At 39.7% G+C, this 27,045-nt stretch overlaps 1 protein-coding gene across 1 annotated transcript; it reads left to right on the top strand.

Moving 5' to 3' along the window:
- LOC128969315 (protein NPAT) lies at positions 1–27,045 on the top strand. Its single transcript, XM_054384128.1, has 18 exons — positions 1–37; positions 3,185–3,303; positions 5,054–5,114; positions 5,892–5,964; positions 6,404–6,444; positions 7,425–7,655; positions 11,161–11,245; positions 12,385–12,517; positions 13,021–13,112; positions 13,197–13,284; positions 17,072–17,168; positions 17,665–17,796; positions 18,540–20,219; positions 22,321–22,436; positions 22,531–22,639; positions 23,595–23,652; positions 25,035–26,178; positions 26,968–27,045. The coding sequence occupies exons 1-18, from the start codon at positions 1–3 to the stop codon at positions 27,043–27,045; spliced, it is 4,374 nt and encodes a 1,457-aa protein (XP_054240103.1).

Here is a 27,045-nt window from a genome sequence, read left to right as displayed (position 1 = left end):
ATGCTGCTGCCTTCCGACGTAGCCCGGCTGGTGCTGGGTGAGTGAGCCAGTGAGGGCGGGGGTCGCCGCTTGCCCCTGACGCGCGGCGGGGTCTCCCGGGGCGAGGAGGCGTTGGAGGTGGTGGCCGCACCAGGGGGCGTCTGCTGGGCATTGTCAGACGCCGGCAGCGCCCGTGGCGCGGCAGGAGAATGAAGCGGCTGCGCCCTTGACCCTCGATCGCGATTCGCTTCTCCTTCCATGGGCTCATTTTTCTTGACTTTCTGCTCTCGAAGAGTAGCCCCTGACCTGGCGGTCTCTGGGCTGGCCCCCCGCTACTCCACCCCTGTCTGGTCTCCATCGGGAAACAAACGCAGCTCCATTTTGAGCGACTCTGGGCCTCTGGAGCCATCGCGGGCGCAGGGTAGCCCAGCAGGCCGTGCGGGCTGTTGCCCGCTGTGCCTTGATCTCGAGTTTTTCAGGAATCAAGAAAAATGTGGTAGTTCACCTATAAACATGCCTGGTGTTTGGGGTTTAGTAAAATGACGGATTACAGGAGAAACACAAGAGCGATCCACAGTTACAGAGTAGACTAGGTTAATGTTCAGGTTCAGCTAGTTGTTTTTTTTCTTTCTCTCCCTGTTTCTGTCACCTATGAGGTTGCTTCGAGTTTGAGTTTGCTCAGTGTCAGTGGAAAGCCCAAAGTGTATTCAGAACCTTGGCAGTAGACTGAGTTTTTTAAGTGACTTTATGGGTTGGATTAGTTGGATACTGCCAAAGACAAGAACAAATGGTAATTAGAATCATAACTCGCATTTAAGTCCCTCATGTAAGTACCTGTTGGCATGGATTGCCCAAATTTCTTGGTGGCTTGTATTCTGACATTGGGGTTTCAGTGGTCCATAATCTTTGTACACCAAAGCTGTTAAGGCTGAATCTTTTCTTCAGTATTTTATAGGACAGTGTATTACTATCTGAAATGTTTCTTGCTATTGTCTTGAGAAACAGGGCTAGTAAGATGTAGTACTGCTATTGTTGTAAAGTAGTGGACAGTTTTTAGAAACTCCATGTATTGTATAAGAAGATTTAAAACTATGTGAGGGACATTTCTCACTGTACTTTTCTATCAAAAATTGCTTAAGTTACAGGTTTCTGGGTAGAAAGCTTATCTACCAGAGACTTGCAGATATAGTACGCAATCTTGGCAACAACGTGTACTAGGGATGATCCATCCTATCTTGTGTCTGTTGTGGTATGGTGCATGCATCATGTCTAGAAAACTTGTGAGCAGCCTAACATTGTAGAACAGGATATTCCTTGTAGCTATTTATGTCTTTTAATAGGCATTCGTGTTCCATCAGGCATCTCTCAACTTGGGAAGATCAACAGTGCATCTCTTCTTCTGTTTCTGTTTCTTTATTACTATTTTTTCAATGTTTTCATTGTTTTCTTCTCAGTCATTCTTGTGCTGTGAAGTTTGATGACTATTGGTGTGAGAAACAAATGATAGATTGAGCTCACATAGAAAAATACATATGAAAAGTATTTTTTTCTTAATCTTAGAATGAATGTTTAGTGAGTTAGATGTGTCTTTACATTTCTTGAAATAAAACAATATTCAATCACTCCTAATTCAGGAGATGCTGTACCTTTTATGCCTTTAATATGGTTTTGGCAGCATTAATGATTGCATGCAGTGTATGCACAAGCAGCTCAGTTCAGTTCCACAAGGTCTTAATTCAGGTGTTTTTAAACTTTAGAATGCCCTTATTTCGCAGGAAATTGGTGTATGTGTCAGTGTGTCTGTATGAAAGCAATATTGTAGTAGTAGGTTCAAGAAAATAATATTGCAACTTTTACATAAATGTAAGAGCTTTATTTTAAGAACAGCCATACCAGTACTGATCAAAGCTCCGCCTAGCCTAACACCCTGTCTTCCATCCTGTCCAACTGCAGATGGTATAGTTGATAGGGATGAGACTACTGTGTAACTGCATTTCCCAAAATATGCTTTCAGCTTCCAGCAATTTGTGGCTTGAGAATTTTCTAGCTAAATCTGTTTGAAAAATTAGATAGGACAGTCCTTTCCTTTCCACGGGTACCACTGGTATTTTCTGTCAGATAGACCAGCTCATATATTGTGATTAAACTCACAGTGCTTATTCCCAAATTGTGTTTAACTTTCAAGTTTGCTTGTTTGTTGAAGACAAGAGCATCTGTGTCTGAAATACGATTTGTTTTTTCCAAGCTCTACTGGGATCTGCTGAATGATTTGTCTTTATGCAGACTTTAAGGCCACATTTTTCTGTAGACATTCCTGAACTGAGATGGGACATTTTGGGGGGACTATTCAAATATGTGTGCTAATGTATATATATCCTGCATTCTGTAATTAGACACATATGTTCTTGTTTCTTCAAAACATAGCATGCTCAGTTCTGCTACAAGCAAGAAGTTTTGTGGTTCTTTGTTCTAGAATCCTTTGTTCAGATCAGTCTCTTTCTACTTTTTAACATTTAGTGCATTTGAAGGTTAAGGCAAAGCTTTAGAAGTTTGATTAAAGCAGAATATGGAATTTTGGGAAAGGAAACTTTTTCAGGATGTTGCCTAACTACTTGGGGTGTGTACAGAGCATAAGTTGCAGCTAGTACATCTATTCAAAGTGAAAATTACAGTAAGGGTGTGTGTAAACCTTTTTCTGTTACTAATTTTTGTAAAATGCTTATTTTTAAAGTAATTCTTCCACTGTTGTAAAGCTGTACAGGTTTTGCTTGTTTTGAAACAGGAAGATGCATGGACAGTTCTTGCATTGTAGCAGCTTGTTTTATGAACAAAGTATCGTAGAATTGCGTTTAATTATCAAACTGGGTTGTTCAGTCCATTTGAGAGTTAATCAATCAGCCACCTGAGCCAAGAACTTTTCTCATCGATCTTTAGTGCAGACAAGGAAATAAATTGTTCATATTTCTACACTTCTAGTTTTGAGGAGTTTTTAGTGTAATCTCAGTAATATTTTGTGCTCTTTCTGCTTTTGCCTCTTAAATATTTTGTAACAGATATTCTAACAAAGTAACTTTCCTTGTGTAACATACAAATTTTTTATCTGATTATTTCAACATTGTGCTTAGCTAATTGTGTTAATGCCTTGATACCCATTGAGTAGAAATAATGAATGAAATAGCAAAATGTTCTATCCGATTTGTTGCAGGATATTTACAACAGGAAAAGCTTACAGCTACCTGCCGTGAATTCATTTTGGAAAGCTCAGATTTGAAAGAATATGCAGAGCACTGTACAGAGGATGGGTTTATTCCTGCCTGCTTGCTGGTAAGTTTGTATTTGCTGAGCAGACAGTTAAATTGTCTTGCATCTATGGAATAGAAAATTGAGATTTCTCTCAATGTAAAAATTACTTCTGAAATGATACTTTAAATGTTTAGTTAGATCATCTCCTCTGGGTTTGGGGTGGTTTGGTTTTGCATCCTGTGGTATCAGGAGTTATTTTGTTTCTAGTGTTTAACCTTACTAAAATATTTAAGCATAAAATACACAAATTGATTTCAGCATATTATTATGTTTAGTCTGCTTTTTGGCTTTGAGGTTAATTCGTGGAATGATGTCGCAAGGGTTTTATTGATTTCAGGGCTGCTTTTTTCATTTATTGGAGATTGTTTTCTATCCTAGATAGGGTAGCAGGTGATGCTCCATTCCAAGTACATACTAAATACTTAGGTAGTACCTCAGCTTTATCTTAAGTCTAACAGATTTTGTTAACAAAAACTGCTTCAATTGAGCTTCCTCTTTGATCAGTATCATCTACTTTGTCCCAGGTGAAATGTGGAACTTCAGGTTTGTGTAAATATAGTGTGTGGCTACATATGTAGATATGTGCATATAGCTGCAGGGTAATTACATACTATGCATTTTTAAACTCAGTGAAATGCAGTATGAAAGTTACAGGGTTTAGCTTTTGCTGTGTATCAGCATGTGTGCATCTTCATCCTGTTTTTTATTCCATTATTTTAATATATCCATTAATTATATCATCTGGGATTTTGTTCACAGTGTTAAAAATTTGTGAAATATTTTTTCTAAGATGTAAGTTCTTGATGCACCTATTCAAGGTAGACCACTGAAATTACTTAATTTAGAACTGTTTAGTCACCTGTATTTTGGGGGTAGGGAATTGAGAATCACAGAAACATTCAGGTTGGAAAAGACCCTCAGGATCACCAAGTCCAACCGATAACCCTACTCCACAAAGTTCATGCCTAAACCATATCCCCAAGCACCGCATCTAAATGACCTTTAAAGGCATCCAGGGTTGGTGAAGTAGCTTGGTTGGAGAACCAAGCCGTGGCTAGTAAAAATTAGAAAGCACAAATGTAAGTACATTAATCCAGATTCTTAAAGATTTTAATTCTCTTCCATTTACCAGGAGAAAATTTTTTCCCACTTTTCATGGAAAAGTGATGATATGATAGTGTCTAAGAAAGAATTCTTGTTGCAGCTCAAAATACTTGCAGTAAGGTGCTGCATTTGTCATACCGCATGGAGTTCCCACTAGCAAACAAGAAAAGAAGGTACAACAAATGATAGTGGTAACCTTAAAATCTTAATTCTGTGTGTTTCACCTAAAAGAACAACATCACGAAAATTAATTCTACGTTACTGTTAAAAATTTTACTTTTGACAGAAGCTCTCTTTGGGTTTGCCTCTTAATGCATGTTATGTTTCAGGATGATACATGCTACTACTCTGTTGCGTCTGTTTATCATCTTATTTTTTGTTTTAATCCATAATAAGAAAGGCCAGAGGAGGTCATGCAACTCAAACTGCTATACCAGTGTTGTGCAACAAGAGCAGTCACTTCAGACCTTATGTTCATAATGGCATTTTGTTTCATAGATTGCTCTCTACCTAGTTTGAAACAGCTTGACACCAGCAGTGTACAGTTCCTTGTATTGAGGGTCAGCATGGTATAGTCTTGTAAAGAACTGCTTAAATACAGTGTGATAAAGCAGGTGAAGTATAAAGTTATGAATAAAGATTGTAAGATCAGTATTTTTTTTTCTAGTCTCTTTGTGGAAAAAACTTGACTACTATCCTTAATGAGTATGTAGCCATGAAAACAAAAGGTAAGTCTTCAGAATGAGATTTTCTTTTTCTTATCTCTTGTGAACTTCTTGAGGAAGACTTAATGTCTCTACCCTTACATGGACTTACAGCAATCCCTCATCTATGCTAGAAGTTGAAGATTTCCATATTAGGCAGGTAACAGCCAATTCAATCAGTGTCTTGTGAACAGAATTTATTATCTTAGTTTAGGTTTGCCAGTATATATTTTAATTTCAAATTTTAACAGAACCTCTAATAAAACACAAGGATGTAATAAAGTGGACAAAATGTATAGGTGTATGCTTGTAAAATTACACTGTTGTATACACTATAAATAGAAGAGGGATGTGCTGATCTGTCTGGTGACTGTTGATAGGACAGGAGGAAATGGAATGAAGCTTTGTCAGGGCAAGTTCAGACTGGGCATTAGGAAAGGCTCTTCACTGAGAGGGTGGTCTGTCACTGAATCAGGCTCCCCAAGGAAGAAGCAATTGCAGCACCAAGACTGTCAGAGTTCATCATCATGAATTGTTATCATGAATGTGTTTGCCTCAATTTTATTTAGGCTTCTAAAATTGAGAACTTTATCCATGATGAGTGTATGTTCATGCCAATCAAAGTTCTTAAATTAAGGCATAGAGCTGTCAAATGAATATTAAGAAGGTGACTAGACACCTACAATTAGAGGATGTCTGAAACAGCCTCATGATAATTATTCTGCTTGTGATTTTACTTTTTCTTAATATGTATCTGGTTTAGGCATCTAAAACATTGGGTTTTTTAATGGTTTATTTTAGAAACAACAAATGAAGTTCCAGCAATGATGTCATCTCTCTGGAAAAAATTAGACTATACACTTTCTCAGATCAGGTAATCACATTTTGAAATAAAGAAGATAAACTTGCAGGTTGTGTGTTGATCATCTCCCCTTTTCATTGTATGAGAACGGTTTTGCTCTCTGTTGCCTCTGAGAGGTGGTGAAAAAAGATGTGAGAGTTAATAGTTGAGCAGACATGTCATGAGTTTGTGGCATTAGTGTGTGTGGCCTTCCTATAATAAAGGCAATTTACTATGATTCATTTAGAATCTGATACCATTGTGGTTACTTGATCAAAAACATAAAAGTAAGCTTCGTTTGAAGGATTTATGACCATTGTTTGAAAGAACAAAACTAACAATCATAAGCTTTTTGAAGTAATGTGTGGTTGCGACCAAAATGCCATTAACCATTTGATAGATACCATTGCACTGTGTAGCTGAGTATTTCCATTGTACTCCTATTACTTATATCACCTGCTTTATTTTTTAGGAGCATGCAGAATTTCACAGGATTTTCTACTAATCAAAGGAGTAAGTAAGCCAATTCCATGGGATCAGTAGGCTTTATGTTGAAATTATCTTTTTTTTTCAAAAAAAAAAATGAGGGAATACTGCAGCTATTCTTGAAGTGTTGTAAGATCTGTTCTGCAGTATTTTTTTCAGCTTGTCTCTTGTCTTCAGTGCAGTCTGTGGATTACTTTAATGATTAAGAAAGGAAATGACCAAGAAAGAAAACTTTTTTTGCAAGAGGCTTAAGTTATCTATATAGCATTTTCTTCCCTGATGAAAAGGTTTTGGAAGTTTAAACAGTCGAAAAGTTTAAAAACTGCTGCCTCAGGTGGGAAGCTCTTGACTTAATTTGTGGTTTGTAGAGGAATAGATAACATAAGCAGTCTTAACTGTGATGGATTTCTGTAGAAGGGGAGCATAAAAATGGATTGCAATCTTGAAACAATTATTTTTTGCACATATAAACCTATCTAAGCAAAATATGGAAAGATACTTGTTATGTCTAGAACTGTTTCTTTCATTACAAAATCTGCCAAATGAACACTCAAAAAAAAAGTTTTACTTAAAAATAAATTTTCCCTTCTGTAGCACTTCTGCTGAGTAACCAGTATGAGAAAAGAGAATGCGAAGCACAGATAGTGACTGATCTTGCATCTGGTGGTGGTCTGCTGTTTAAAGTTCTCAAATTTAGTTTGATAAATAAATGCAAACTTAACTGAAATAACTAAACCAGTGTAAGGTCAATTATATGAGTGTTGTATTATATAATGAAACACCATTTTTGTATGATTCTGTATGTATTTAAGCAGTGATACAAGCATGACTACAATGTCCACATAAGTTGACTGTATTCTCGAATTATGTTTTCTCAAACCTGTAACACAGAAGATGTTTTGAGGTTCCTAAGTTAGTTGTTGAAATACTAGTGTTTTTAAATTAGTTCTTGGGAAATCAACCTCTTAAAATTCCCTTGTCATGTTTTTTCATCTTTTTATCTGTAGTACGTACAAGAAGTGGAATCGTAGAAATGAAAAGGCAGAGACTGCTTCAGCAATCAGCTCCTGCAAACTCAGGATTGTTGTCAGTAGCCCATCAGTCAGGGACACAGAATTCCTCTTCTACTGTATCTTCTCAAGTTATTCACAGGCCAGCAATAAATCAAAATATATCACAGACAAGACTGAATACATTGTTTGTGAACCAGTCACAAACCGCAGACAACAGGATGAGCAGTAAGTTGCACACTTTGCTAAACCTTTTTTTGTTTTGGTTTGGTTTTTTTCCTGTGCAAAGTCTATGGATATGGATGGGCATTTTCTACAATCAGGGCTAATCATCTTCCACTAAAAGTTTCAGAAAATTCATGCCTTGTTCCCCTAGCTTTCCAAACTGGTTCAGGTAATAAAAATATAAGGGGTGACAGAAAGAGAAACGGTTCTTGCATACTTGTTTGCTAACATGAGTTTGGAGATCAGAAGTACCTCCATTTGTCATTATTCTATCCTGTGTTCTCACCCTCAACCAAAATATTTCTTTTAGCAGATAGGGATGATCCCCATGTTTTAATTAGGATATCACAGTATATTAGAGGTTTGGAAGGGACCTCAAGAGATCATTGGGTCCAACACCCCTGCCAAAGCAGGATCACTTAGGATAGTCTGCACAGGAATGCATCCAGGTGGGTTTTGAAAGTCTCCAGAGAAGGAGACTCTACAACCCCCCGGCCAGCCTGTTCCAGTGCTCTGTCACCCTCACTGTAAAGAAGTTTCTCCTCATGTTGAGGTGAAATCTTCCATGTTCAAGTTTGAACCCATTGTTGCTTGTCTTATTAGTGTGCACCACTGAAAAGAGCTTGGCCCCATCCACTTGACACCCACCCTTCAGATATTTATACATGTTGATGAGATCCCCTCTCAGTCTTCTCTTCTCAAGACTAAACAGCCCCAGAGCTCTCAGTCTCCATAGGAGAGATGCTCAAGTCCCCTGATCATCCTCATGGCTCTCCATTGGATTCTCTCCAGCAGTTCTCTGTCTTTCTTGGACTGGGGAGTCCAAAACTGGACACAGTATTCCAGGTGTGGTCTCACCAGGGCAGAGTAGAGAGGTAGAAGAACCTCCCTCGACCTGCTGGACACACCTTTCTTGAGACATCCCAGGATCCCATTGGCTCTCTTGGCCACAAGGGCACATTGTTGTTCCATGCAGAACTTGCTGTCCACCAGCACTCCAAAGTCTTTCTCTGTGGAGCTGCTTTCCAGCAGGGCAGCCCCTAATCTGTCCTGGTGCCTGTTGTTATTTCTCCCCAATTGCAGGACCCTGCACTTGTCCTTATTAAACTTGATGAGGTTTGCCTGCACCCAGCTCTGCAGCCTGTCCAGGTCACGTTGGATGGCTGCACAGCCTGAGGGGGTGTCAGCCAACCCCCCCAGTTTTGTATCATCAGCAAACTTGCTGAGGGTACTCTCAATGCCCTCATCCAGGTCGTTGATAAAGATACTGAACAAAACTGGACCCAGAACCGATCCCTGGGGAACGCCATGGGTCACAGACCTCAAGCTGACTCGGTGCCACTAATGACGATCTTCTGAACTCTATTGTCGAGCCAGTTTGCAATCCACCTCACTGTTATGGGAGACAGTATCAAAGCTTTACTGAAGTCAAGATATATGACATCCACTCCTCTTCCTTCATCTACCCATTTGGTCATAATTTCATAGAAGGCTATCAGGTTAGTCAGACAGGATCTCCTCTTGGTAAATCCATGTTGGCTACTCCTGATAACCTTCTTGTCTTCCATGTGGTTAGAGATGACCTCCAGAATGAGCTGCTCCATCATGTTTCCAGGGATGGAGGTGCTGACTGGTCTGTAGTTCCCTGAGTCCTCCTTCTTGCCTTGTTTGAAGACTGGAATGACATTTGCTTTCTTCCAGTCATCAGGCACCTCTCCTGTTCTCCATGACTTTTCAAAGATGATGGAGAGAGGTTCAGCAACACTATAAACCAGCTCTATCAGCACTCGTGGATGGAGCCCATCAGGGCCCATGGACTTGTTTGTCTTCAGCTGGTGTAAGAGATCTCTAACCCAGTCCTGACTGACCAGCAGAATGTCCACATCTCTCAGTTCTGCTCCCTTGCTTCTAGAGACTGAGATTCTTGAGGGCTGGTCTTAGGAGTAAAGACTGAGGCAAAGAAGGCATTCAGCACCTCTGCCGTCTCTGCATCATCAGTGACTGTATCTCCCATATCATGCAGTAGTGGTCCTACCTTTTGCCTGCTCTTCCTTTTATCATTGATGTATTTGAAAAAACCCTTCCTGTTCTCTTTCACTCCTCTGGCAAGATTCAGTTCCAGGAGGTCCTTGGCCGTCCTTGTTGCATCTCTACATTCTCTGGCTATCTCTATAATCCTTCCAATTGACCAGTCCTTTTTTACACATACTGTAAACCTCCTTTTTATTTTTGAGTTTTACTACGAGTTCTTTGCTTATCCATGCAGGTCTTCTGCTTGCCTTCCTTGGTTTTTTTTCCGAGGGAATACAATTCTCTTGAGCTTGGAGAAGGTAGTGTTTGAATATTAACCAGCTCTCTTGGGACCCCCTTCCTTCCAGAGCCCTAGTCTATTGGATATTTCTAAGTAGAGTCTTGAAGAGGGGAAATTTTGCCATCTTAAAGTCCAGGGTTGAAATTTTACTTAGTACCCTGCTTCTTTGTCTCTAACATGTCATGGTCACTGCAACCAAGATTACCCACAACCTTAACAGCTACAACCTGTCCTTCTTCGTTTGTTAATACCAGGTCCAGCATTACACTTCTCCTTGTTGGTTCTTCCAACTACTTGCAGGAGAAAGTTGTCATCAGTGCAGTGCAGGAACCTTTTGGACTGTTTGTGCTTGGCTATGTGATCTTTCCAACTAATATCAGAGTGGTTGAAGACACCCATGAGCACCAAGGCACTTGATCTTGAGGCTACTTCCAGATGCCCATAGAAGGCCTCATCAGTAGCTTCTTCCTGGTTTGGTGGTCTGTACTAAACCCCCACAACTGCATCATCCATGTTTGTATGTCCCTTCACTCTTACTCATAAACTTTACTTCTTTTATCATCTCCCCCTGGGTTAAGCTCAACACATTCTAGTTGCTTATTCACATAGAGAGCAACTCCACCACCTCACCTTGTCAGTCTGTCCTCCCTGAAAAGTACATAGTCATCCATAACCACATTCCAGTCATGGGAGCTGTCCCACCATGTCTCTGTAATTGCAACAAGATCATAACCCTGTGACTGCACCCAGATTTCCAGTTCATCCTGCTTATTCCCCATGCTTCTTGTGTTGGTATACAGACACTTCAGAGAATTAGCGGAGGAGTATCTGTTACCATTGTGGGTGTTGCAGAATTCACTATTCCCTTACAGCCCCTGGGACAGCAGTGGAGCTGGTACCCTGTCTCACAATTGTCCCAGGAATGTCCTCAGTGAGCCTCATTTTTCCCTCTTCCCCCTTTGAAATTAGTTTAAAGACCTGTCAATCAGCCCTGGCAGTTCTTGTCCCAGGATTCTTTTTCCTCTTAAAGACAAGCAGTTATTTTCTATAGTCAGGATAATACCAAATTATTTTGTATGAATTCCCAGGAATTGACTGGAAACATAATAAGTAATGTGTAACTTTTGGTGGTGCTCTAACAGTGCCACTGGAAAAAGTACTGGCATCAAGACCCCTTTTTTTTTTTTTTTAATAAAGCAGGGGATTTCATACACATTCAAGTTCCAGCATCACAAGAACGAAAGCTTCATTCAAACTTGCTTTCTCCAGGAAGACGAAAAAGGTAAACACAGAGGGGTTTTTTGTTGTTTTGGTGTGGTGGGGTTGTTAAAAGTCATTCAGGGGTTCTGCAGTGTTCTAATGTCTAGTGTAAATTTTCCTTGATGTTGGAGTGTTTCATATTTAAGATTCACTGAGAGTGGCCAGTGTTTCAAAAAGAAAAGTCAAAGATTTTAATATTAGACTGATAGGAGGCTACTTGTGCTTCTTTACTGCATATAGTGGGTCATTACATTATTCCAGTGTTAGATATAGGCAAATAATCTTGGAGCCTGAGATTTGGTATTCTTTCCAAAATACCCTTATCAATTATGAAGATTCTCAATGTTGGTACGAGTGTGCATTTTTTTCCTGCCTTTAACTTAGAAAAACTATTTGCTTCAGTAAATTCTGTCAGCTAAAATTTTTATATTCCCACTAAAAGTGGTGTGAAAAACTGTTCTTGTACTAGTTTGGGATTTTTTAATTCTTTGATTCCAGTGTCCTTTTATTTTTAATGAGTCAACTGGTATTTGTGTTCCATTTGCTGTCTTTATGCATGACTAAATCACGGTTGGTGATTTTTCTTATAAATGAGTAAAGAGCTGGGAAAATTACACTTTTTCCAAGTCCTCTCTGTTCCTGCATGGTTTTTTGGTATGTGAGTGATCTTAACTCAGAAGACCTTATGCTGTGATTTCATATAAAAGTATTATGTTCCCTATTGATCATATAAATTCTTATGCAGCCTAATACTCATTTGCCTCTGACAGCAGCTGCTCCTTGAGAGACCTTTATTTTCAGTGGTAATGCCCAATTTCTTGAGTGGCAGTTAATTAGAACCTGTACTACCAGTTAAAGTAAGGTGTACTGAAGGGGAGAAAAATCACCAAACAGTGGGCATGGAATTCAATTTGCCATTGTGCTGTTTGCCCCCTAGACTGTATGCTTGTTTGTAACTTGTGTGAGCTCAGACACAACATATGCATACAATATAATGAAATGGGTATCAGATTGTACTGCATTTTCAGTATGTAGCTCATTTTCTGTTGATTAAAATCTTCGTTTGCTAACGAGGAAGTGAAACACTTGATTTACTGACCATTAGGTCTATTGTTTGCTTAATCTCTGAAAATACTTAATAAGCTTCCTGGAATGTTTTAGTGATTCTCAGAAGAGGAAAAATATTACAACACCTGGACCTCTTTCAGCAACCAGAACTTCTCAAGACCCTGATGAAGTAATAACAGAAAAAGAGAGTGAGCCACTTGAAGAGTTCATAGATGGCAACTTCCCAGTGAGTATACATTTGTGGAAGGTATTTACACTTAAACAAATTCAGGCTAAGGAGAACTAGTGTTTTACATAGTGTTTGTCTTCAGTATTGTAGAAATTAATTTTAGAAGAATAGTTCTCTTGCTTTGTATTTGAGCTGGCTGGTCTATGTTCTAAACTACTGAGGATTCCATGGCTGTGTGGAGTGTTTTGTTTTTTTCCTTGACCTATTTGCTTTGCTAAGCTACCTGTAAGCTGTCAGAATACAGTAATTTTTTAGAGAACAGAAACCAGAAATCACAATAAGCCTTGCTGTACTTTAGGAGAGTAGAAGTACAGGAATGTTTTGGGGTGATTTCCATAGCAATGCCATGTAGTCACAGATTGGCTGTCTCTCTATTCTAAAGAGTGTTTTCTGTGTTGAAGTAACGTTTGGGGTTTTTTTAACCTGTAAGTTGGAAATTCATGCTTCTTTTCTAGTGATGATAAAAATAGACATCTGACCACTTCAAAATTGTTTTCCAGCAACTGGTTATTGAAAATGCCAGAGAGAAAATCTTGAGCAACAAATCTCTTCAAGAGAAGCTTGCTGAGAACATAAACAAAATCCTGAGCAGGTAATAAAAAGAACCTCTGAACTTCATACATATTATTTATTTGATTTAATTTTGAATTCTGAACTAATGACTAATGTGTTCCAGTGATGGCAATGTCACTCAGGCCCCTAAACAGACTGACAGTGGTCCCACTGAGCAGGAGACTTCAATTGATGAAATCCTTGGACTTCAGGTAGGTGTGGATTGTTGTTTACATTCTTTTGAAGACAAGGCACATGAGAATAATCAGTTATGGGAGTCATGCTGAACCTCTGTTTACTGACTAAGATCTGAGACTGCTTTTCTCTTTCTCTTTTTTTTCTCTTTGTTTGTTTTATGGTACATCTAAGTCTATTGAACTGGTAGCTTTTGCCCAGGGCCTGTTCCACACTTCACTTGCATAGGCATTAACTCTGACCTTATGTGACGGGCAGGTTTGAAGATCTGAAGTGACAGGATACTAGTGTTTTGCTGGCATTCATTTTGAGCCAGTTTAGCACTGAATTAATTTCCACAAGGCAGCATAATCATGCAGGAAGGTAAAAAGCCAAGGGAACAGGACCACTTATAGCAGTGGTGAGCTGGTATTGTTACCTGCAGACTGAGGTCTAAATACACCGTCCCACAGTCACTGCCTCCCAGCTTGGCATGGCATCTTTGGTACAGGTAAATGGGTACCAGCTTCTGTCTGGTGATCTGATCAACAGCCTTTGTGAGAGCTGAAATCCCCTCCACACCGACAATAACCAGGCTAGCTCAGTCTGGAAGCAAATGAAAGCTGTATTTACAAGCAAATCTACAGTCTATGATGAAATACAATGAATATGTACAAATATACACTATTCACAACATTTAAAATATGTACAATCAAGAGAAAAGCACAACCAAGCCCCCTTTGCTTCCCCCAAGGGGCATCCCCCCAGACTCCACTGGCAGAAGGCAGAGAGTCAAGAAGCAGAGAGGCTGTTAGACTTAGCTTGTCTAGGTCAGTGTGTTATCTTCATCCAGAAAAAAAGAAGCAGCAGCCAGATAGCCCAGCAAGCAAGCCAAGAACTCCAGCTGCCCGAACTCCCCAACCTTGTTTTGAGTAGTAGTTCTTAAACATTTCTATCTCTCCAATGGAAGTGTTTAGAATAATCATTATTTTGCCTTCTTACACCCAATAGCAATTTATTTACATTCTTTTGCTCTCTCTGCTTGAACTTTGTGAAGAAAAATTAAAAATTGACAGTTTTAAACCATCACAGCCTTGTAAAAGAAAAAGGAACTTAAAATATCTGGTGGTCTTCAGACATTTTTAGTCTGATCTGACTTTCAGATTTGCTGTAATATAAACATGATTGTCTAAAATAACAGGAGAAAATTGCCTTTGAAGTATGAGTAAGGATTTTTTTCTTCAAATCTAATGTTGTCCTGCTTCTGGAGGAAATGTACATTTTACTTCTACAAAGGAAACTTGTAGTGTTCACGGTTCTTCAAACCTGGATCTGGCAATCACAGAGTTATAACGGACTCTTAATGACGGAATTAGAATATTCATGGTCCTCATGGAAAGGACAGGAGAGTAGGGGCATTTGCCTGTTCACAAATTAGAGATGTCTGGGTTTTAAAAGCTATTTTTCTGTCATTAGATGATTCTCAGGTCCATTTTTGTCAAAATGTGGAGCTGAAAAGCTTTATTCCATTTTTCTGAGCAGAATTAAAATCAGTGGTGAGGGTCTCTTCAGGATGCTGAGTAGGAGGAATGGAGCAAAACTAGAAGTGGGTAGCTTCAGATTGGGTGTTAGGAAGTTCTTCACCATGAGAGTGGTGAGACATGGAACCAGATGATCCATGAGGTCCCTTCCAACTCTGACAATTCTAGTTAGAGTAGTTCAAGGAGAATAATCAAGGCATATCACACAGGATATCCACCCTTTCAACCATCATATCAAAAGTTACAGAATGCTTAGAAGATCTCCAGGAAGGCAGAAGAAACTTCATATTTGGACACTTGAGTATGTACTGAGAGCCCAGCTCTTTTCTGCCTGGGCTGCTACCAAAGAAGTCAGCTTGAAACAGGAACCTCAGAGCAGTGTCCTGTGCAGCTGTGCCTTCCACGGGAAAGTATGTATAAGTTATTACAGAACATGTGATGGGCAAATGAAACAAAACTTCCCTCTGTTTAGCACTGTCTTCTAGATATATGCAAAACCAAGCAATTAGGGTTAATTTGGGGAACATTTTTTTGCCAGTGGTTGGCTGTTGCAGGCTCATGGCATCCATATTATCTGCATAAGCTTTCAGTGTAGCCCAAGATTTAGTCTTTCTTAACAATACTGGATGGATGGGCCAAGGTCAGTTGTATGAAGTTTAACAAGGCCGAGTGCCAGGTCCTGCACCTGGGTCACAACAACCCCATGCAATGCTAGACTGGTGGCATAGTGGCTGGAAAGCTGCTCAGCAGAGAGGGACCTGGGCATGCTGATCGACAGCATGAACCAGCAGTGTGCTCAGGCAGCCAAAAAGGCCAACAGCATCCTGTCCTTTATCAGGAACGCTGTGGCCAGGAGGAGTAGGGAATTGATTGTGCTCCTGTACTCCACACTAGTGAGGCCACACCTTGAATACTGTGTTCAGTTTTAGGCCCCTCACTACAAGAAAGACCTTGAGGTGCTGGAGTGTATCCAGAGAAGGGCAGTGAAGCTGATGAGGGGCCTAGAGAACAAGTCTTACGAGGAGTGGCTGAGGGAACTGGGATTGTTTAGTCTGGAGAAGAGGAGGCTGAGGGGAGACCTTACTACTATCTACAAATACCTGAAAGGAGGTTGTAGTGAGTCAGGGGTTGTTCTCTACTCCTTAATATCAGGTGATAGAACAAGAGGAAATGGCCTGAAACTATGCTGGGGGCGGTTTAGGTTGAGTATTGGGAAGAATTTCTTTAGTGATGTGATGGTTTGAAACTGTCTTTTTAATTTTTCCTTGCAAAGTTCAGAACAGAGAAAGTGAAAGAATGTAAATAAGTCACTATTGGGTGTAAGAAAGCAAAATACTGATTGTTCTAAACACTTCCATTGGATAGATAGAAATGTTTAAGAACTATTACCCAAAACAAAATAGGCATTTCTGCACATTCTGCATTCGGCAGTGGGGGCAGTTGCTGGGCTGTCTGGCTGCTGTTTCTTCTTCTCTTCTGGCTGAAGATAACACGTACTGACCTTGGCAGCTAAGTTAACAACTTTCTGCTTAACTAACTCTGCTTCTCTGTCCAGGGGAGTCTGGGGGGAAAGCTCCTGGGAGAGGGAGGCCCCTTTGGGAGGGTCCCCTTGGGGGGAAGCAAAGGGAGCCTGGTTGTGCTTTTCTGTTGATTGTATATATTTGTAAGTGTTGTGAATTTTGTATATTTGTACATATTCATTGCATTTCATCTGCTTGTAAATACAGCCTTCATTTGCTTCCAGACTGGGCTAGCCTGGTTATTGTTGGGGGGGGGGGGCAATTTCAGCTCACACCGACACACTTTTTATTTTTGGCGCTCCAATTCGGGGCTCGATTGCTTGTGATTTATTTCTGCTCAGAAGTGAAAGAGTGGTCAAGTATAGGAATAGGTTGGCTAAAGAGCTGGTGGAGTTACCATCCCTGGAGGTGTTCAAGAAATGTGTGGACATGGCACCTGGGGACATGGTTTAATGGCCATGGTGGTGTTGAGGGTTGTACTCACTGACTCTTCCAACCAAAACACTTGTGTGATTATCGATACTCCAATATGTATGTACAGGGTGTAATGTCTGACAAAGACGTTTGGGTTTTAGGGGACTTTATTTCTAATATTTCTAATATTTTTTAACAGACAGTAAAGTTGTGGCAGAAATGTTTCCAGTGTTAGTCTTTGTTTCTGTGCTAAGCAGAAGTAATAGAACTAGAAACAATCTGAAAACAAGAGGACAAATCTTGACTGTTTTAAGTATCTTAACAGTTATGCATGTTTTGTTTTTTCACAGGGTGAAATTCATATGTCAGAAGAGGCTATACAAGACATTCTGGAACAGACAGAATCAGATCCAGCTTTTCAGGCACTCTTTGATTTGTTTGATTATGGTAGGTTATGTTATACTTACTTGTACCATTAGTATAAAGCATCATGAATGGTGAAGAAAGAAGAAACAAAGGTAATTCTCTTTTGCAAGAGAAGTGGACTGTTGGCATCTGTGTCCCTCAATTCAGAATTATATTTTATACGTGTTTATGCATGACTATAAAGTACAGCATTTTTTGTCTGAAATTCTGATTTTGTGCTGGCTCTGTGGTTCTTTTATTGCTGTTATTTTAGATACTTCTGGTCTAAAAGATGATGGTTCACATTTGTTTTTCTATAGTATTGTAAAATTTTTCTGGTTTTCTGATCAGGGATATCCTTACATAAAATATAAGGACATTTCAATGATATTTCTGGATTTGTTACAAATGTAGACAAATAGTTGAGTTTAGGATGGCATTTCTTGAATTTGAAATGCTTTGTTTAAAATGTGTAATAATCACACTTGTATGTTAAATGATGTGTTTAATCATTCTTCATGCTGTATTTTGAAAATAGGAAAGAGCAAGGTAAACAAGAACTTACCTGCTGGTATTTCTGGTCAGAGTGGAGTAGAGAATGCAATCCTGGTGGATGAGGATAACCTGGAAACACTTGAAAATTCTTTAGGAACAGAAGAAACTAGTAGATGTAGGTGGTGGTGTTTTTTCTTTTAAATCTCTTCTAGCCTGTTCACTTTTAATTTTCAAAATATTGTCAGATCATTTGTACATTTCAGAATTTTTCTGTTTTCAGTGACAATATCCAGTCTGACATTTGCCTTGCATGACCACAAAAGCACATCTTTCTAGTTTGTTAGAAAGTTTCAGTCTCTTAAAATGAACAGTAGTCCATCAGCATACACACAAGTACAGAGATACTTTGCAGTATTCCTTGTGGAATATGTAAAGATAATACTTTACATCTAACCATATGAATCTTTTCTCCCTATACTGTAATGTATTGGTCAGTTAATATTAAATATTCTCAGTTAAATATTCTTACTCCAGACAAAAGGTATGTTTAGTCTTTCTACCTTGTTCTTAACAATAGCCAATCAGTAGCAGTTGTTTAGTGAAAATGTATGAGAAACAGAGCAAAAAGGTCTTTATCCCTGGATATCTTTCATGCTTCTGGAAATCTGATTTAGTGACTTAAATAGTTGGTTTATTAAGTGTACGCTTAGTGTTTATATACAAACCAATTTGCCAAATTGCTTAATGTATGTAACCATGAGTTTCATGTACTTAGCTTGGAAGTAAGGATGAGCAGCTTTGTTCCCACTTCATTTCATGTGAAACAGTTTTCATTTAGACTGGTAAGTTGCTTATAAAGTGCTGTAAAGGGATCATCTGTTCTAATAATTTTTAGAACTGATTTGTTGTGTTTTACAGGTGACAATCCTAGAGAATCACTGTCCTGTAAAGGTTTTCAGTTGGGAGAAGCACCATGTGCCTTGAAGAGCAGCATTAATGAGCATGATATGGCTAAGAAAAATATAACCAACGAACAGTTGCATGAAAGTGGCAGAGCAAGGAAGCAGACTGACGGACTTAAAACTGTTAGCCCTGAACATATCGGAGAGCTTGAAATTGCTTTTGACTCTGTGCCTGCTTTGTCCGAACCTAATAAGAGGCAGAGTTCTGATAGTGGATGTAATGAACACTATGGAGTTTCTTATGAGAAAAAAGAGTCATCTGCATTAGTACCTGGAAGTGAAAGAGCTGTGGAAATGGAAAAAGGCCCACTAAGTCATAGCGCTCAAAGTAGTCCTAACTTAGAATATGTTCATTCTGGTAGTCCGCAGGTTTCATTGATTTCCTTGGCAGAGGGTACTACAGCCAGTGAAAACAAAACACATTCTGGAACTAAACGTCACTTATCACCAGATACATCACTGTCTGAAAAAACACTCAATGAAAGCCCTTCTGGTGGGAGCGTACTGCTGACAAAAACCATTTCATCAGTTTCTAGCCCATCATCAGATGCAGGAAAAGAACAGGCTGTAACAAGCAATGCAGCTGCCTTACCTGCTATTCTACAGGAGAACTCTAGCCACCACTCTGACCATCAGGAAGAGAGTATGCAGTCTGACTGTACTGCAGGATCTGCAGTGAAGATTTTGGGTCTTGACAAAGCAGAGTTGCAGCTTGAAGTTGTTGATACTTCTAACAAAACTTATCCAAATGATCAGCATACACTTGATAAGCCTTGTAAGAAGGATTTTAACCTCGCTTCAGGACCCTCTAACTCAGGAACACAAGGGGAAATGCAAGAACCATCGTCTTCTACAAAAGCAGATGCTGATAATATGTATTTCTCATCTGGTGATGACACATGTACAGAAATTTCTGTAGTATCTACTGAAAATAATCTTACTACATCTGAAATTCACCAATCTCCTCTCCCAGAAACTACATCCTCAACAGATGAGACAAGTACTGAGGCCAGAAGTATAAGTGGTGTATCTTCTAGTAGTCAACCCATGGATGTTGATCCTTCTAACATAATGTCCCTCAAGATCATCATCAGTGATGATCCATTTATTTCTTCAGACACAGAGTTAAATAATGCTGTTTCCAGCATCACCGGAGAGAATTTACCGACTATAATATTATCTTCTCCAGCCAAATCCCCGACGAAAACTGCAGGCCTGTCCAAATGTCTAACTGCAGAAGACACGGAAAAACACGTAGATACAGCTTTGGCAGAGCAGAATCTTCTTGTGCTTAGACCCAAGGATCCTGTGGTCACCTCAGTTAACACTCAGAATGAAGACTGCACTGTTTTTTCAGTAGCAGGTACAACTAATCTTTCCAAGGAAGGGGGATTCATACAGTTGATGCCAGCAACAAGCACAGCTTTGGGGAATTCAAACAACCTTTATATAGCTACTTGCATGGCTGATCCAGCTACCTTGGGCACAGCTGTCACGCCATCAAATGTAGTTGTATGGCCTGGTAACTCTATGCCGCTTGCTGCCCAAGCTCCTGCTGTACAACAGTTACGGACTCCTCCTAGATCCAGCAACGCATTTGCAGCAAACCAGGCTGTCTCTTCAAACTTCCCACAAGGTAATCTCACTACTAGAAAATGACAGGAAGGTTGGTGTTCATGTAGCACTTTAATTCTTTTCTTTTTGTGAGTGCATTAGAAGTAAACAGTTTGTAAATGTTGCTGTACCTGCCCCTTGAATCTATCCAGGAGTTGCCTGTTTTTTTTGAGTTGTGACTAGACTCTGTTTACTATTATTAGTTGCTACTAAAAATGAAATGAAAAATGGAGTCATTGACCGGGCTGCTTTAAAAAAAAGTAGCCTCATATTTCAGAAACTTAAATTATATAATTTTAGCAGTGATAAATTTAGGAAGCATATGTTTGGTTATACTAGAAAAGATTGCATTGTTTTAGCTAAACAGAGCAGGTTTTATGGTTTTAATAAGATTCCCATCACAAATAAAATGCTCAGCGTTGTAGGTATCCACATTCTCTTTGGATAACTGTCTAGATGTGGAAAGTTCTTCCAAAATTACTCCCTTCTTTTGTTTCGTTTTCCAAAAACATACTCTATACTAGAAGTAGGTTTTTTTTTTTAATAATACAAAATCTCTCCTGGTTCTATCATCCATATAACAACAGCAATAAAAATATGTAGGGTAAGCCTAACTGTAAATAATCAACACATTTAGATTTCTTTCTGAAGCTAGAAACCTGTTGCATTATCCTTAAATTTCTGTGTGTAGTCATTTTGTTGTGGTGAGAGGCCAGTGCAACAGTATATGCAAGATCTTAAGAGTTTTGGCCTTTTCTGTCATTAGGATTTCTTTATGCAGTTGTTCTAGTATTTGGATTTTTTTTTTTTTCAGTACAGAAACAGAAGTTTGCCTATTCTTCTGTATTGGATGTTTTTCCTGGTGTAGTGCTCCTGTAACTGAAGAAATGTGTGGATTACATTTTTCTTTAACTTCTGAAACTTTTCTTCCACTTTGTGGTTAATGCACTATCATAGTATCCATGTTTTATAAATCTTTTATATCTAGCAGTTGGACATTCTTACAACCTGTAGAATAACTGTTTTAAAACAACTGTTTTAAAAATTACATAAATAGTTAAATAGGAAACCGGCTTAAATATTCTGACTTAGTCTTACTGTGCTTTATTTTATTTTATTTTACAATTAATCTTAAACCAACTAATTAGGTAGAATTATTGTGTACTGCGCTTGCAAGGATGATTAAGGGACTGGAGCACATGCCTTATGAGTAAAGGCTGAGAGACCTGTGGCTTTTTAGTCTGGAGAAGAGAAGACTGAGAGGGGATTTAATAAATGTTTATAAATATCTGAGGGCTGGGTGTCAAGAAGGAAGGGACAGCCTCTTCTCACTTGTGCCCTGTGATAGGACAAGGGGCAATGGAGGTAAACTGGAGCATAGGGAGTTCCACCTCAACAGGAGGAAGAACTTCTTCACTGTAAGGGTCACAGAGCACTGGAACAGGCTCCCCAGAGAGGTTGTGGAGTCTCCTTCTCTGGAGACTTACAAGACCCATCTGGATGCATTCTTGTGCGACCTGTGCTAGATTCTATGATCCTGCTCTGGCAGAGGGGTTGTACTCCAGAGGTCCCTTCCAACCCCTAACATCCTGCAATCCTGTGATACAAGCCAGGAATATACATTAGATATCTACATACAAAGCCAGCGTTTCCCAGCTTGCTGTGTGCTTGTAAGGGGAAGGTGTTAGGGGTGCACTGGAATTAAAAAAAAAAAAATAATTACAGTAATGACTTTCGAACATGCCAGCTGTAGAAAACAATACGAGCAATAGTTTGTTTTTACTAAGCAGCAAAATGAGCTATTTGATGTTACTTTTAGTGAGTTTTATAAATTGCTTTAACTCAGATTTCAATCCTTAATGTAGGTTTGTCATACTCCAGGCTTAATTTTGAACCATTTCTTAAAATGACCTTTAACTAAAGAATTCGGTATAAACTAAGAATAACACAGGTGCTCACTCTCTTTCCTAGTAGTGTTGTATATAGTAAGGACAATGAGACCACAGCTTTTCTTGCCACAGATTTGACCATGCATAAATTTTAAGAAATCCTGTCTTGAAGCTTTTATTTTCATTGGAATCTTTTTAGTTTCTGTTTGACTTTAACATTGTGATATTCTTTAGGTTCTGCCATTATAATTACATCTCCAGTGCAGCCTGTTTTGCAAGGAATGGTGGGAATGATACCTCTCTCAGTGGTAGGACAAAATGGAAATACGTTCTCAGCACCTGCCTGCCAGGTAGCACATCACAAATGAAGCTTTTAAAAAATCAAAAATTAAGTAATGAGGAGCCTTTTGGTGAATTGTGATGGAATATTTTGATTCTTTCAAGGTTCTTCATATGCCTGTGGCTAGTCCAGTGTGTAACAGAAGTGTCCCTAAACTTCCCATCACTCCCAAATCACAAAAGATTCCTGGAGGAAGAAACAAGACTAATACAGGTACCCACCTGGCATTCTTGAGAAGGGCAGAAAGAAAGTAGGAATTCTGCAGAAATGTCAGTTCTGAGTAACAGTTTTGTAAATACCGGTTGTCCTCTGCCAGGTAACTGCTGAGGTGGCTTTGAAAGAAGCCTGTTGGTAACTTCATTTGCTCGGTTTACAAAGAAGAAATCCCAGCATATAATTAACTCTAGATTTGAGATCAAGCATATTTCCAAAATCTAATGTTTCAAAGCCCTAATGCTGTTTTAAAAGGGTCTTTTTATGTTTCTGTTTATTTTTAATCTCGTTGGTTGCATGTACAGTTTACCGCTGCCATTGAAACCAAGCCACATGGTAACAAAGAAGTTATTAGAAGAGTTAACAGATATTTTCTCTTTGCCATTTCAGGTGTACACTTTTGTATCTTGATTTCATTGAGAACTTGCTTTTTAAATAGCAAATTGAAACAGGATTCATGTTACATTGATTCTCACTGTTGGGAGGAGATAAAGAAAAGTAATTGAAAATAGAAAATAAATCGAGTTGTAAGGACAACATGTGCTTTGGCCTATGTATCTTTTTTGAAAGAGTGGGCTTACACGTGAAAATAGAATGAAGCTCCAAAGAAAAAAGCTAGGAGTGTATAGTTAGTCTGCATTCTGGTTCGCTGATAAATAGCTCAAGAGTTCCCTGTGGTTATTTCCCTTCCACTTGGACATCCCTGTGGTGCGTTTTTATATCCAGCATAGCTGGTTTTCTTTTGCCAGGCCTGTGTCTTACCTAAGAGCAACTTCTTGTTCATACCCATCTATTAATGCATGAACTTGAATGAAAGGCTTTATGAAAGAATTGCAAAGTTTTGGTACTGGGTTTTTCTTTAATGAGTCTTTGTCAAGTGAAATGTCATTATACAAGCCGTGTGATGATTTACTTGGAATATTGTAGTTTATTATTGCTTCATCTGTTGTTCCAGGAAAACTGGTATCAAGTGTAGCTGAGCCTTTGAACCATACAGTTTCTCGAACACAAAGGTCAGTAGTGCCACGTTGTCAGGCCTGCTCTCTTTTTCCTGACATGAATGTCTTTATACAGTATGGGTGGAGAGAAGAGCAGCTGTTTTTTTTAACAATGGCATAAACAATATTCCCTTTATTTCTTCCTGTCTGTCTGCCAGGAGCATTAATGTAGATGTGTGCTAGTGCTGGTGCAGCCTGTGCTAGAATTTTGCTGTTAAAAAAGGCATTTTGTATGGCTGTTTGTTTATTTTCTTCTGCCTCAGTTGTCGAAATCATTTGAATGGAATCTAGAAAGAAAAACTAGAAGAAATTTTGCTTTACTGGGAGATTTTGATGACCCAAACTGTTTTTCCTTTTCAGATGAGTGGTACCCATGGTTTCAGAGTGCAGCCTCACTGCCTTTAGCACTCCCTGGCCCACATTCAGTTTAGCTTATTAGATCTGCATCTGTGTTTCAGCTGTCAGAGTGAGGCTCAATGAGGCCCTGGGCAGCCTGCTGTAGTTGGGGATGGCCCTGCTGCTGGTGGGGAAGTTGGACTAGATGACTTTTGGAGGCCCATCCTGGCCTGAACCATTCTATGATTCTAAGATGGTACAGATATAGCAATGTTTGAGCTGACAGAGCAGAAGTATTTTTCTTTTGACATTGCTGTAGTGCAGTGGTGGTCTTCTCAGGATAATGTGGCAGATTGCCAGGTGGAGACCAAGCCCTGAAGAGTTTGTATGTTCTCATCCAGATGCCCCCTAAATTTTTTTTTCCCTGCACTCTATTCCATCATCTACAGCAGATGCATAGGGCATAGTACAAAGCATGTGCATGATGGTACTGCCCAGAATATTCTGGCAGCCTCTCAGCAGTGCGAGCTCCAAGGATTTACAGAGCCACAATCAGTATTCTGGGGTGGACTGTCCTGTTATGAGTGTACACAGTTTCTTTTGGAACTCAAGTAAACTATGCATATCCACAAATATCTTGGGGTAAAAAGGTTCTGGGCTTATTTATATGCAGTGTCTAAACCTCCTAGTTTTGTTTTAAACGTGGTACTAGTTTACTTGCCCCTAGTCCTTCCACTGGAAGATAGAGCAAATACCTTCCTTTTGGTTGGCTATTTTTCCCCAGAGCTCTGTTGCATTTCTCCCATCTCCCTTTCCAGGCTGAAGAGCCCCAGTCTTTGTTCTTTGTACCGACTGTTTCATACCTTTTTGGCCTTTGCTGAGCTTTCTGAAGTTGTCATCCCTTACTCTTGGTCTGTGTATGTTCATAAAATATTTACATTTGGAGAATGGAGAGAGCTTGAAAGGTGTTTTGAGGGGCAGGTAGGGACTTCTAGCCAGCTGAAACTAACTTTTCTGATAAGGACAAGTATGTTGCTGAGCTGTTTTCGTCTCACTTTCAGGACTGGAAATTCAGACAAGCGTATCACCACAGATCTAGGAAAGAAAGCGGAGGATAACTTACCTGTTGCACCAGTAGAGAGCACAAGTTCAAATTCAAGACAAAGTGAAAGTCACAGGAGGGTGCTTTGCTTTGATAATGTCCCACCTGCTCCAGGAGGAAACACCCAGTTTCAGGCTACTAAGAGTTTAGCCCAAAAAGAAAAAAACGAAAATACTTTATTTGCTGTTGACTCTGCTAAGGCACAAATAACAAAGAGAGAGAAAGAGAAAACGTTGCCTAGAATTCTCTGTAAGCCAGAAGTTGGTAGCAACAGAAGTGCATCTGCAAAGGAGCCACAGCCTGAGCGGAAGGTGGCAACTGCAGGACTTCCATTAGATCCCTTCCACAAGACTACAGCAAATAAGGAAAATGAATTACGAAGGGATACTGATGAAAAACAGAAGAACCAGGACACTGCCAAACTCTCCAATGGCCAACAAAGTGTTAGCTTATGGAACGAGAAGACTGTTGCTTCGGTACAAGAGCTGAACAAAAAGCAAGGGTCACTGGCAAACGGGAATGGCAAAACTTCAGTGTCCATTTCCTTGTCTTCAAAGGAACCAAAGCGAGAACCAGCGAAAGTTTCTAACCAAGGCCTTTGCCTGTCAAGTCCGTTCACTAAACAGTGCGTGGAAATGTTGCAAGACATTCAGTGGCATAGCCCAACCAGCAAAACAGTTGAAAACGGAGAACTGCCGGTACCCCGTACACCATCTGGGGTTGGGGACAGGCATGCAGATGATACTACAGATAGCGTACGGACACCCACCTGTCGGCGTTTCAATGAGGACAGCACAACCCCTAGAATAATGGTCCCCCCTGCCACACCAGACTTGCCGGCCTGCAGCCCAGCTAGCGAAACAAGCAGTGAGAACAGCGTCAGTATGGCTGCTCACACGCTGATGATCCTGTCACGGGCAGCTATTGCAAGGACTAGCACCACAACCCCCCTGAAGGACAATACTCAACAGTTCAGACCCCTAAGGAGCGCAGTAAAGAAAAGGAAACTAGAGGACTTGAACGAGGGTGAGAGGAATTCTCGTTCTGCAAATAGAAAAGAACTTCAAAGTTCTCCAACACCATCAAAAAAGAAGAAAATAAAGGCAAGTACTCGTTAATTTAAAACTCAGATTACATGGTAGATGTCTGTATATGTATTATTTGTAATGGGATGGTTCAGAGGTGCTAGTCCAAATCCTTGACATTATGTCAGTTTTACTAACTTTGCTTTTGAGCCAACTCTGAATTAACAAGCTCTTAAAAAAACTGTAGTCTTCAGATAAACACAAGTAACTCCTACTGACTCTACCCTTTGAAAATCAATTACTTCTCTGAAAACATGGGTGACTTTCTAAATTCTAACTTTAGACTCAAGTTTCTGGGTGGAATGTAGGAACTAGGCCAAACTCATACTAGGCCTCAAGCTATTAACGCATCTTCATTTGACTTTGGGATTTAACAGCAAATAGTAAAGGTGTGAGGGGTGAAAAGGGAATGTCTGCAAATAATCAGAAAGGAGACATGGTATAACTTTGTACCATACTGTACTTTGTACCATATTCAGTTACAGAGTACTCCTGAAATACTGTAACTGAAAAGTGCTCACTTGTTCACACGGTGTGTGTGAGGAGAGTTGAGAGGCTGTTCCTGAGAGCTGGGTGGGCCACTGCTGAACCAAGAGCTCAGCTAATCCTGGCCCAGAGCTATGCTCTTCATGGCTTGTGGGCACGCATTCAGTGTATATGCATTTTGGTGTCTGATTTCTAGGCAAGCCTTGTACAGTTATGTCTGCAAGGTAGATGTAAGGATGAGTAAGAAAGGAGTGTCTACAGACTCTGCACTAGCCCCAGCTTCTTTGTATTTAACCCACCTGTTCTTTTCCTCTCCTACAGAAAAAGAAGCTACCAAATTCTTTTCCAGCAGGAATGGATGTGGACAAGTTTTTATTGTCTTTGCATTACGATGAATGA

This window comes from Indicator indicator, chromosome 1, assembly GCF_027791375.1.
Source record: "Indicator indicator isolate 239-I01 chromosome 1, UM_Iind_1.1, whole genome shotgun sequence".
Taxonomy (NCBI): domain Eukaryota; kingdom Metazoa; phylum Chordata; class Aves; order Piciformes; family Indicatoridae; genus Indicator; species Indicator indicator.
This window is presented reverse-complemented; position numbering and strand designations above follow the sequence as displayed.

Excerpts from the sequence above, each read along its gene's own strand:
- LOC128969315 (XM_054384128.1), top strand. The coding sequence starts at position 1 with ATGCTGCTGCCTTCCGACGTAGCCCGGCTGGTGCTGG. Across the intron at positions 7,656-11,160 it reads CGCAGACAACAGGATGAGCA|CAGGGGATTTCATACACATT; the intron begins GTAAGTTGCACA and ends TTTTTAATAAAG. Across the intron at positions 22,640-23,594 it reads AAGAAACAAGACTAATACAG|GAAAACTGGTATCAAGTGTA; the intron begins GTACCCACCTGG and ends CTGTTGTTCCAG.